Raw genomic sequence first — 12295 nt, forward strand, 5'->3', positions numbered from 1 at the left:
TGTGGGGCAGGGGCGCAGTGACTGAGGAGGCGGCGGAGGCCGCTACCTCCTTCCCGGCAGGGGGAGCGCAGCTCTCCTCCGGGGGCAGTACGGAGTAAGCCCCCGACCACACGCAGGCCGGCGGCGCGGATGCAGCCGTCCCGCGTGGGGGGGGGGGGGGGCAGAGAGCGTCCCGCCTGACCCACCCGCAAGGGGCCTGGCAGTGCGTGCCGGGGGAGGGGGGAGCAGAGGGTACTAGTAAGCAAGCGACTGGCTTGGCGGAGGGTCCTGAGCCCTGCCTCTGTGACAAATCTGCCCTGCCCAGCAGCTCATCCCTGCTGGGCGATGCCTGCTTTGGGCATCAGGGTGTGTTCGCCCAGCCGATCGGTAAAGCGACGTTTCCTTTTGCTCATTTTTAATCTGGCTCGTCTCTGGAACAATCTTATTGCCGTAACTGGAGTGTGAGGCCTAAGAGGGGAAAACGGAAAATTGCCCCTGTATGTTTGAGATAGTGGAGTACCTAGGAGTGGAAATTTTGGTGGGCCCTGACTTTTGGGTGGAGGGGCAATGACAGACTGTGCTAACTCAGCTTCTCCCCTGATGCCACGCCCTCTTCCTAAGTGTCCCCAGACACTGGGCTTCACCTGCTAGGCTGGGCACGTGCATGGGGCAGTGCAGTAAATGGCAAGGCAGAGTTGCCCGAGCATAGTTTTCTGAAGGGCGGGCGCATAGCTCCTGTCCTGGATTTCAGGTGCCTGAGTGATGCTCTGGGCTACTGTGGCAGCACTACAGCCTGACTCAGATTTGGGTGGGCTTGAATGCTACGTGGCTATGCCCCAGTGTGAGAATATTGGCAGTCACCTCTGCTCTCTAAAGTGCTCTCCCAGTTTTCTTCCAGCCACTTGTCCTATAGAATTAGATATGCTCTGCCTTCTCATCAGAAATAAGCTCTATCTTTCTTTGTTTTGAGGTAGATGATACATAACCCAGTAAATGTGTGTTTCCAGTTATATGTATACAAATTGAAATTAAAGTAATGCATCAGTCTTGAACCCCTAGTACAGGCAATAAGAAATAGTGCTGCTATCTAGGGGTTTGTGTACACTAGCAATTAACAGCGCTCCAACTTTTTCACTCAGGGGTGTGAAAAAACACCCCCCTGAGCGCAGCAAGTTGCAGCTCTGTAAAGTGCAAGTGTAAACAGTGCCCCAGCTCTGGGAGCCATGCCCCTCATTGAGGTGGATTTTTTAGAGCACTGGGAGAGCTCTCTCCCAGTGCTGCGACCTGATCACACAAGGCACATTGGTAATGCTAAAGCGCTGTCATGGCAGCATTTTAATGTAAAGCCTAAAGATGTTAGTCTCAGGCATTGACAAGAAGTTGATTTGTATATTTATCTACTTTTTTCTGTTCCTGAACATTCCATACCTATTACTTTTGATTAAAACCTTTGGTAAAGTTTTGGGGTATAAAGTGAAATTTGTCGAAATCTCAGATTCTCCTGATTTGTTGGGGTAGAATCTTTTAAGACTGCACTGACCCTGGAAATTCTTTTTCAGTGGACTTCATTTAAAATTAAGTATTTGGATTTTAGAGATCTAATGTGCATACCATGTGTAACACAAACTTTCCAGATTAATTTGCACTATTTCACAAGGTGATAGCTGGAAGTTACTGCCAGTTAGGTGGGTAGATCAAGTTGGGCCAGTGCTGTCCAAATTGCATTGTATTTTGTACCTATTTTGGATGTTCCTGATTATTATTCCTATACAATGATTTGACCTGATGTTATCAGGGTAGAGAAGGTGAGCCATCTGCGGTCTAAGATTGCTATATAAACATCTTGAACATGGTATCTGCTCCCTTCATGATATTAAAAAATACAAACAAACTGGGCAGTGCAATAATTTAAGGGCCATTCTTGCATGAAATTTAAGGCCCAGCTCCCATGAACATTTAGGTAAATGCTTAACCTGATACATGTGAATAGTATAACCAACTGCAACAAGACCACTCACATTCCTTCCTGATATATAAATTGCAATACAATGGTAATGAATGCCTGTAAAGATGAGTAACATTGAAAGCCATCTCTCAGACAAACACTGGAGAAAATGCACCTACCTACCAGTCAGTTGCAGGAGAAGGACCTGTTCCAATATGGGAATTTTTCTAACAGGCCTGGAACCTTACGTATCTGTACAGATCTGCTCAGTTGTATTCTAAAAATTTGTATGTATTTGTACATAAAGGGTATTCTTTCACTGTTTGCTTTAGTAAAAGTAGGAGTGTATGTATATTGAGGAAAAAGTGAGCTAGTGTAAAATTATTCCCTGGCTTTTTATATTTTTCTCTATGTTCTTTACATTATGCTTTGCAATACACCCTGTATACAATAATACATTATATGCATTGTATACAATGTATAATATTACAATAGCACCCAAAATATCCTATGGGCTGTACAGATACATAATATACTCCTCGGGGAATTCTGCACCAAAAAATTAAAAATTCTGCATGCAATATTTTAAAATTTTGCATATTTTATTTGTCAAAATAACACAATATAATCAAACCAGTTTCAATTATTTTGGTAATTTATTTCAACATACCTGACAGCAAGTATGTCTGTAACAATACAGACAACAAAAAAGATTCAGGAAATGTTTTTTGACAAATAAATTCCTTACTAGGCATATTAATAAAGAACTTTGAGTAATAACTCATTTAAACTACAATACAGAAACATATTTTCTGCACCCCTCAGAAGTAGTGCAAAGGCTTGTGGGAGTAAGGGGTAACGGAGGAACTGAGGGAGAAGGAAGTAATTGCTGGAAAGAAGGCTGGGAGTGAACATGGTGGGTAGTTGGATGTGGGTGAGAGAAGTATGGAACAGGGTTTTTTTGCGGGGGGGGGGGGGGATTGTTAGGGAGTTGAGGAGCCTCCCCCATGCAGACGCTGGCTGACCCCTTGCCTCTCTCATTCAGTCAGGTATATCTGCCCCTGTCCCCATGTGTCCGTTCACCTCCTGTCTCCATATATCCTTGCACCCCCTCTTCCCTTTCCCCATGTGCCCCTGCACACTCACTCAGCCACCCCCTTCCCTCATCCCAGTGTGGCCCTGCACCCCCTCTCCCATTCAGCCCCTGCTCCAGTCTGTCCTCCCACTAGCCCTTTTGAACCTGTCTCACCCCCTGCAGCCCTATGTGCCCTGCTTTCTCTGTGCCCCCCATATTCCATGCCTCCTCACCTGGTCTTATGGGCAAGGCGCTCTGAGGATGGCAGCCTCTTCTCTCCCTATCCGTAGAGGTCTGCTCCTGCCTGGAACGGTTGCCCTCTGTTTTGGCACCACAGCATCCCCTTGTGGGTGAAAGGCATAACTGCAGTACCTCTCTGGCAGAACATTTCTTTGTATTTTCTGCAGAGAAAAAAAATTCTGCTGGGGACGTGAATTCTGCACATGCACAGTGGCACAGAATTCCCCCAGAAGTGATAGTAAAGGACAATCCTTGCCCAGAGTTTATAATTTAAAAGAAGACTGGTCCTAAGAAAACATAGATAGTATGTGAAGTATAACCCTTGTAACTTGTAATAAAGTTGACTGGTATAATTTTTATTCCAGTAAAAATAGTACATTTATAAAAACAGTGCAGTAAACCTAAATCTTTCCATAGATGCATAAAGATATCTGCCTGTTAAAGGTTCTTAAGTTTAACAGCAACAAAGGAACAGATATTGAATTATTATAAATACAAGAAGAGTAGCCCCCGGTTGCATCAACAGAGCCATAGAAGAGGCTTGCAAATCTTGAATATGATAAGGGAAAAGCAAAGATATCACTTAAAATAAGAGTGCTTCCTAATACAACCACACTGAAAGTGACTAACATATAGGGTGAAATCAAATGGTGATCATTCTTCCATCCAGGTGTAACTCTGCCAGTAGCTTCATACATGCACTCTGTTTGTCTAGTTAGGTAAACCACAATTATAAAACAGTCACTAATACTAAGCATTTTTGTATCTAAATCTTTTAAGAAGTGTTTTTTCTTAACAGTAGCCCCTTAATTTCTTTTGTGTGAATGTTCTTCGAAGGGTTGCTGTGCAGCTAGTAGACCACTAGAGTGCAAAACAGTACAGAAAAAGATTTGTGCCACTGGAGTATACAGTAGCTACCAAAACTGTGTCTGTGTCCTGTTCCCAAAAGGACAGAGACGTTTGTATCACATGGAGGCCTACTAAGCTTTGACTGTATTCTTGGTCAATATCTGTCATGTAATTAAAACAAATAATTCTGGAAACCCAATTATGAAATAATCTGAGAGACTTAAACAAAACTGTAACCCATACATTGTGTCTCTGTACTGCCACATAACATTTTTATAGTAAAAACACATTATCTTTTTCAAGTTCTGTTGCAATAGATGCAAGTATACTGTATCAGAATGACTTCTTGGAGTATATTATAGTCTTGAGTTCATCTGCGTGAACAATGACATTTGATGTTTGGAAAGCAACTAGCACTCTGTGGGTGCTACTGGAAATAAAGGATACAGACAGGTTTCAGAGTAATAGTCGTGTTAGTCTGTATTTGCAAAAAGAAAAGGAGTACTTGTGGCACCTTAGAGACTAACCAATTTATTTGAGCATAAGCTTTCGTGAGCTACAGCTTATGCTCAAATAAATTGATTAGTCTCTAAGGTGCCACAAGTACTCCTTTTCTTTTTGCGAATACAGACTAACACGGCTGTTACTCTGAAACCTACCACACACACTGTAACCAGAGTGATCACTTAAGGTGAGCTATTACCAGCAGGAGAGCCGGGCGGGGGGACCTTTTGTAGTGATAATCAAGGTGGGCCATTTCCAGCAGTTGACAAGAACGTCTGCGGAATGGTGGGGGTGGGGAGTAAACATGGGGAAATAATTTTACTTTGTGTAATGACCCATCCACTCCCAGTCTCTATTCAAGCCTAAGTTAATTGTATCCAGTTTGCAAATTAATTCCAATTCAGCAGTCTCTCGTTGGAGTCTGTTTTTGAAGTTTTTTTTGTTGAAGAATTGCCACTTTTAGGTCTGTAATTGAGTGACCAGAGAGATTGACGTGTTCTCCAACTGGTTTTTGAATGTTATAATTCTTGAAGTCTGATTTTTGTCCATTTATTCTTTTACGTAGAGACTGTCCAGTTTGGCCAATGTACATGGCAGAGGGGCATTGCTGGCACATGATGGCATCTATCACATTGGTAGATGTGCAGGTGAACGAGCCTCTGATAGTGTGGCTGATGTGATTGGGCCCTATGATGGTGTCCCCTGAATAGATATGTGGACACAGTTGGGAATGGGCTTTGTTGCAAGGATAGGTTCCTGGGTTAGTGGTTCTGTTGTGTGGTGTGTGGTTGCTGGTGAGTATTTGCTTCAGGTTGGGGGGCTGTCTGTAAGCAAGGACTGGCTTGTCTCCCAAGATCTGTGAGAGTGATTGTAGATCCTTGACGATGCGTTGGAGAGGTTTTAGTTGGGGGCTGAAGGTGATGGCTAGTGGCGTTCTGTTATTTTCTTTGTTGGGCCTGTCCTGTAGTAGGTGACATCTGGGTACTCTTCTGGCTCTGTCAATCTGTTTCTTCACTTCAGCAGGTGGGTATTGTAGTTGTAAGAATGCTTGATAGAGATCTTGTAGGTGTTTGTCTCTGTCTGAGGGCTTGGAGCAAATGTGGTTGTATGGTAGAGCTTGGCTGTAGACAATGGATCGTGTGGTGTGGTCTGGATGAAAGCTGGAGGCATGTATGTAGGAATAGCGGTCAGTAGGTTTCCGGTATAGGGTGGTGTTTATGTGATCGTCGCTTATTAGCACCATAGTGCCCAGGAAGTGGATCTCTTGTGTGGACTGGTCCAGGCTGAGGTTGATGGTGGGATGGAAATTGTTGAAATCATGGTGGAATTCCTCCAGGGCTTCTTTTCCATGGGTCCAGATGATGAAGATGTCATCAATGTAGCACAAGTAGAGTAGGGGCATTAGGGGACGAGAGCTGAGGAAGCGTTGTTCTAAGTCAGCCCTAAAAATATTGGCATACTGTGGGGCCATGCGGGTACCCATAGCAGTGCTGCTGATTTGAAGGTATACATTGTCCCCAAATGTGAAATAGTTGTGGGTGAGGACAAAGTCACAAAGTTCAGCTACCAGGTTTGCCGTGACATTATGGGGGATACTGTTCCTGACAGCTTGTAGTCCATCTTTGTGTGGAATGTTGGTGTAGAGGGCTTCTACATCCATAGTGGCCAGGATGGTGTTTTCAGGAAGATCACCGATGGATTGTAGTTTCCTCAGGAAGTCAGTGGTGATCTCGAAGATAGCTGGGAGTGCTGGTAGCGTAGGGCCTGAGGAGGGAGTCTACATAGCCAGACAATCCTGCTGTCAGCGTGCCAATGCCTGAGATGATGGGGCGCCCAGGATTTCCAGGTTTATGGATCTTGGGTAGTAGATAGAATACCCCAGGTTGGGGTTCCAGGGGTGTGTCTGTGCGGATTTGTTCTTGTGCTTTTTCAGGGAGTTTCTTGAGCAAATGCTGTAGTTTCTTTTGGTAACCCTCAGTGGGATCAGAGGGTAATGGCTTGTAGAAAGTGGTGTTGGAGAGCTGCCTAGCAGCCTCTTGTTCATATTCCGACTTATTCATGATGACGACAGCACCTCCTTTGTCAGCCTTTTTGATTATGATGTCAGTTATTTCTGAGGCTGTGGATGGCATTGTGTTCTGCACGGCTGAGATTATGGGGCAAGTGATGCTGCTTTTCCACGATTTCAGCCCGTGCACGTCGGCGGAAGCACTCTATGTAGAAGTCCAGTCTGTTGTTTCGACCTTCAGGAGGAGTCCACCCAGAATCCGTCTTTTTGTAGTCTTGGTAGGAAGGTCTCTGTGGGTTAGTATGTTGTTCAAAGGTGTGTTGGAAATATTCCTTGAGTCGGACACGTTGAAAATAGGATTCTGAGTCACCACAGAACTGTATCATGTTCGTGGGGGTGGAGGGACAGAAGGAGAGGCCCCGAGATAGGACAGATTCTTCTGCTGGGCTAAGAGTATAGTTGGATAGATTAACAATATTGCTGGGTGGGTTAAGGGAACTACTGTTGTGGCCCCTTGTGGCATGTAGTAGTTTAGATAGTTTAGTGTCCTTTTTCTTTTGTAGAGAAGCAAAGTGTGTGTTGTAAATGGCTTGTCTAGTTTTTGTAAAGTCCAGCCATGAGGAAGTTTGTGTGGAAGGTTGGTTTTTTAGGAGAGTATCCAGTTTTGAGAGCTCATTCTTAATCTTTCCCTGTTTGCTGTAGAGGATGTTGATCAGGTGGTTCCGCAATTTCTTTGAGCGCTCATGTGGCACAAGCCGTCAGCATAGTCTGTGTGGTATGTAGATTGTAATGGATTTTTTACCTTCAGTCCTTTTTGTATGATGTCCATCTGTTTGCATTTGGAAAGGAAGATGATGTCTGTCTGTATCTGTACAAGTTTTTCATGAAGTTGATAGATTTCCATTCCATACAGCTAAATGCATAATAACATTCAAAAACCAGTTGGAGGACACTTCAGTCTCTCTGGTCACTCGATTACAGACCTAAAAGTTGCAGTTCTTCAACAAAAAAACTTCAAAAACAGAGTCCAACAAGAGACTGCTGAATTGGAATTAATTTGCAAACTGGATACAATTAACTTAGGCTTGAATAGAGACTGGAAGTGGATGAGTCATTACACAAAGTAAAAAGAAAAAGAGTACTTGTGACACCTTAGAGACTAACCAATTTATTTGAGCGTAAGCTTTCGTGAGCTACAGCTCACGTTTGTGCTGGAAATGGCCCACTTTGATTATCATACACATTGTAAGGAGAGTGATCACTTTAGATAAGCTATTACCAGCAGGAGAGTGGGGTGGGGGGAGAGAAAACCTTTTGTAGTGATAAACATCCATTTTTTTTCATGGTCGGCGTGTATAAAAACATCTTCTGTATTTTCCACAGTATGCATCCGATGAGGTGAGCTGTAGCTCACGAAAGCTTATGCTCAAATAAATTGGTTTGTCTCTACGGTGCCACAAGTACTCCTTTTTCTTTTTGCTGGTAATAGCTCACCTTAAGTGATCGCTCTCGTTACAGTGTGTATGGTAACACCCATTGTTTCATGTTCTCTATGTATATAAGTCTCCCCACTGTATTTTCAACTGAATGCGTCTGATGAAGTGAGCTGTAGCTCACGAAAGCTTATGCTCAAATAAATTTGTTAGTCTCTAAGGTGCCACAAGTACTCCTTTAAGAAAAGGATACAGAGTAATTGTCCTGACTGTAACAGTGCATATAGAGCTGAGACTATACCCAGCTCTATTCCCATCTTGATAAGGGGAGTTTACACAACCAGTTTGATTATTAATTGATTATTAATTAGTTGATTATTAAAGGCAGAATTCTAACCTCAAATGCGCATCTTGAACATTCAGTACTCTGTTTATAAGTACAGTAATGGATTTTTCAAGATTAGCTGTGGAGGGCACAAGAGAAGTTTCCATTCCCAAATGTCTGTCTTTATTAGTCCATGTACAGTTTGTAGAAAAGCAATTTGTATACTGTTCATCCTTAAATACCTCTTGTTCTTGTGAAGTGCATCATTGACTTCTCAGGTGAAAATGGAAATGTTAATGACCGAGTCCTACAGTGTGGATTAGTAAAGATACAGTTTACTATTTCCATTTCTCTTTTTAATTACAGTAGTTGCATGTCTTGTTTGAACATCTTAATCAGTTTTGTACATATAGTATGTTAAACCTGAGAACTAAAATTGCTCTTGAAAATGATCTGAGATACAGACTCTGTGATAGATGCTTTCATTTTTAAGATGTGCATGTAGAGTGATATCCCGAAATATTTCTGCCGTTAAAGGTTCTTGCCCCCCAAAATTTCTGTATCTGCTGTTTTTCAGACTGGCAGAAGTAAATATGAGACGATCAGCAGCTCCAAGTCAACGTCTAGGGAATTCAGCTAAAAAGCCAAGGTTTATACCCCCAGGAAAAAATAACACAATCTGTCTGAAGAAGGAAAATGAACAGCTGGTTCCAGAAATTAAGTTGACTGAGGTAAAAAGAAAAATGGGATGGGGAAACATTTAGCTATGCAGCACCACAACTAAAATATGCCAACAGTAATTAATTCTTACTCATGCAAGTAGTCGTAATGGGTCAGATTCTGACCTTAACTCATGCTGAATTGCACCTTATTCCTCAAGTAGTCCCATTACTACTCCCACTTCACCATTGAAGTAAAAGTGCTACCTATGAGTAAAAAGTATCAGAATTCAGCATATATACAAGTCTTACTGTAGCCAACGCATGGATTGCAGGGTTGGCCTATACGTCAGGGGGTTACTGAGAGACTGGACTGTAAAATGTTTTGAATGTCCTGGCAAAAGCATTTCAGAAAAGAAGGTCCTTTCTTAAGATGGATAATTCAAAAATGTCAATACACTGAGTCACAGTGTGGCTACAAGACAGCAAAGCCTCTGATATAGAAAAAAGTTCAGTATGTCCTCATTTTAGTATATCTTTTTAATTTTAAGGCTTCTGTTGAATAAAATTCATAAGTAGAAGTTGCTGCTTTTGTGGATGGCCATTTATATTAAAAGCACATTTATTTATTTTCATGTATCCATGTGTATACACACAAATATACATAGTAGAGGCTTGATTTTTCCATCCTTATGTATGAATAGTACCTTACTTCTCAGCAGGTACCACTGAAAATCTACGGGACTATTCAGCCTAAATAAAGGGTGGCAGAATTTGGACTAGAGTAACTTGCAAACTTACCATAGAAAAGGAATGATTAATCCTGACCTGTATAACCAAACTTCAAAATTGCAGAGAGCTACTAAAGTTTGGATGTGGGTAGTACCTAATTATTGTCTTAAATTGGCAACAGGAGAAATTTAGATTTTAATATTTTTGTATAGTCTGAGCTGGTATTTTCTGTAATACATTTAAATATGGAAAAGAACTATATATCTTTCAAGGATGTTCTCATCTGGAGTACTGTGTCCAGTTTTGGGCCCCACACTACAAGAAGGATGTGGAAAAATTGGAAAGAGTCCAGCGGAGGGCAACAAAAATGATTAGGGGACTGGAACACATGACTTATGAGGAGAGGCTGAGGGAACTGGGATTGTTTAGTCTGCAGAAGAGAAGAATGAAGGGGGATTTGATAGCTGCTTTCAACTACCTGAAAGGGGGTTCCAAAGAGGATGGATCTAGACATTTCTCAGTGGTAGCAGATGACAGAACAAGAAGTAATGGTCTCAAGTTGCCGTGGGGGAGGTTTAGGTTGGATATTAGAAAAAACTTTTTCACTAGGTGCGTGGTGAAGCACTGGAATCGGTTACCTAGGGAGCTGGTGGAATCTCCTTTCTTTGAGGTTTTTAAGGTCAGTCTTGACAAAGCCCTGGCTGGGATGATTTAGTTGAGAATTGGTCCTGCTTTGAGCAAGGGGTTGGACTAGATGACCTCCTGAGATCCCTTCCAACCCTGATATTTTTTGATTCTATTAAAAGCAGATTTTTCACTTTTGCATTAAGGGTAGGGAAAATGCTATCCTGAATTTCTGTTTTTGCAGGTAGAAGAGAAACAGCAGAATGGCTCTAAGCATATAAGAGCTCTTTCTAGAATATGTGGTATAAATATAAATTCTACACAGGCTGTGGAATCTCTTGAAGAAATAAGCTCCATGGAAAAGTGTAATGGAGAAAATGAGTGTGAGGCTGCTGGAATGAAAAAAGTAAATAGACCTAAAGCAGGTAAGATATATCACAGCAACTTTAAAAAAGTGGACTAATTTGGAAGTATTTGAAAAACATAAGGCTGATTTGTTACTCATTGACATGACATGAACGTTGCATAAATGCTTAGTCTTGTAGTGGTAGCATTATCTCCTGTGTTACAAAAAATGGTAATAATAATAATAATTAAAGTTGCTCAAATCAACTGCTTTCTTCAACCCCTCCCTTTTATTTGGTGGGGGATCTAAAAGAAAGTGGAGAATAGCTGTTGGCGCCACCTTTCTAAGTCCTGGTCTAAACTAAAAAGTTAGGTCAACCCAGCTGCGTTGCCCAGGGATGTTCAAAGTCCACATCCCTGAGCAACATGGGTAATCCAACATAACCCTTGGTGTAGATGACACTAGGTTGACCAAAGAATTCTTCTGTTGACTTAGCTACCACCTCTTGGGGAGGTGGATTACCTATGCTGATGGGAGAACCCCTCCTGTTGGCGTAGGTCGTGTCTACACCGAAGTCCTACAATGCTACTGCTGTGCTGGTGTAGTGTTTCAAGTATAAACAAGCCCTAACACTTTTTGTTTTCTCTTAAGTTACTATTTTTATTTTTTCTGACTTAATTTAATGATTGATGATAATTTATTATTTTAAGTGTAGTATGTTTAATTGGGTCTGATGTTAGAAAAATTCCACAACTGTTTATAATTTAAACTATACAATTTGTGACTCTTGATTACAATTCCAATGGTTATAAAGTCTTTGTTTAACAAAGTGATGTTCAACCCTATTATAAAATGTGACTGTGATGAGATGGTTTAACATTTTCGCTTACATTTTTACAGAACTTCATAATACATGTTGGTGCATATGATCACGTGACCTCTTTGGAGTAGTTGTTAGGGACTTCTTTCAGAACGTTGTTTTTTGAGTCTTTACCTGATCTGTCTTGTCATGATTGCAAGGAACTGTGAAAATAGTGGTTAGAAATTATTGTTTTGTCCTCATGGATTATGGTGACCTACGCTTTCACAATAAAATCATAAACCTCGGTTTGTTTGAAAGGGACTTCTCAACTTTTTAAGGCCCTCACGTTTACCTGTCTTACAAGTTAACTCCTGTTCCTTCTGATGCTTATAATTTAAATATAAATTTTTAAGTGTTTGTGTGGTAGGAAGAATGGCCAGAGGACAACTTTTTTTTGGTTTTGAGTAATTTATGGTCTGCTGTGATGTAAGTGCATGTTCAATGTTTGTGTTCTCTGGATCCATTAATTGCATACTGGCAGATACTTCAAAATGACATACTTGTGGAGGAACCTCTATCAGCAGATTCTCCCACAAAAATTGCGATAGAAGTGAAAGATTCCCCCTGGAAGTCATAGTGCTAAAGGGAGAAAACTGCTGGCATATCTTCCCTGTGAAGATCCATGTTAGTACTTCTGAAATAGAGTTGTGAATAGAGGGATATAGTGTTGCCTAATGGATAGAGCACCGGACTGAAACTCAGGACACTGAGTTC

General features: G+C 41.7%; 1 protein-coding gene across 3 annotated transcripts in view; it reads left to right on the forward strand.

Moving 5' to 3' along the window:
* RAD54B (RAD54 homolog B) overlaps positions 1-12295 on the forward strand; it is a 122789-nt gene that overhangs the window by 179 nt on the left and 110315 nt on the right. For 2 of the 3 annotated variants that reach the window (XM_037892286.2, XM_043539348.1), the window contains exons 2-3: positions 8936-9089; positions 10618-10798. In XM_037892286.2, the coding sequence (XP_037748214.1) occupies positions 8952-9089; positions 10618-10798 (319 nt within the window). In that variant the 5' untranslated portion in view covers positions 8936-8951. Of the gene's footprint in view, positions 1-7334; positions 7346-8935; positions 9090-10617; positions 10799-12295 lie in introns of all 3 variants that reach the window. The other variant, XM_043539346.1, reaches the window with a different exon arrangement.

The sequence above is a fragment of the Chelonia mydas genome, chromosome 2 (assembly GCF_015237465.2).
Source record: "Chelonia mydas isolate rCheMyd1 chromosome 2, rCheMyd1.pri.v2, whole genome shotgun sequence".
Classification (NCBI taxonomy): domain Eukaryota; kingdom Metazoa; phylum Chordata; order Testudines; family Cheloniidae; genus Chelonia; species Chelonia mydas.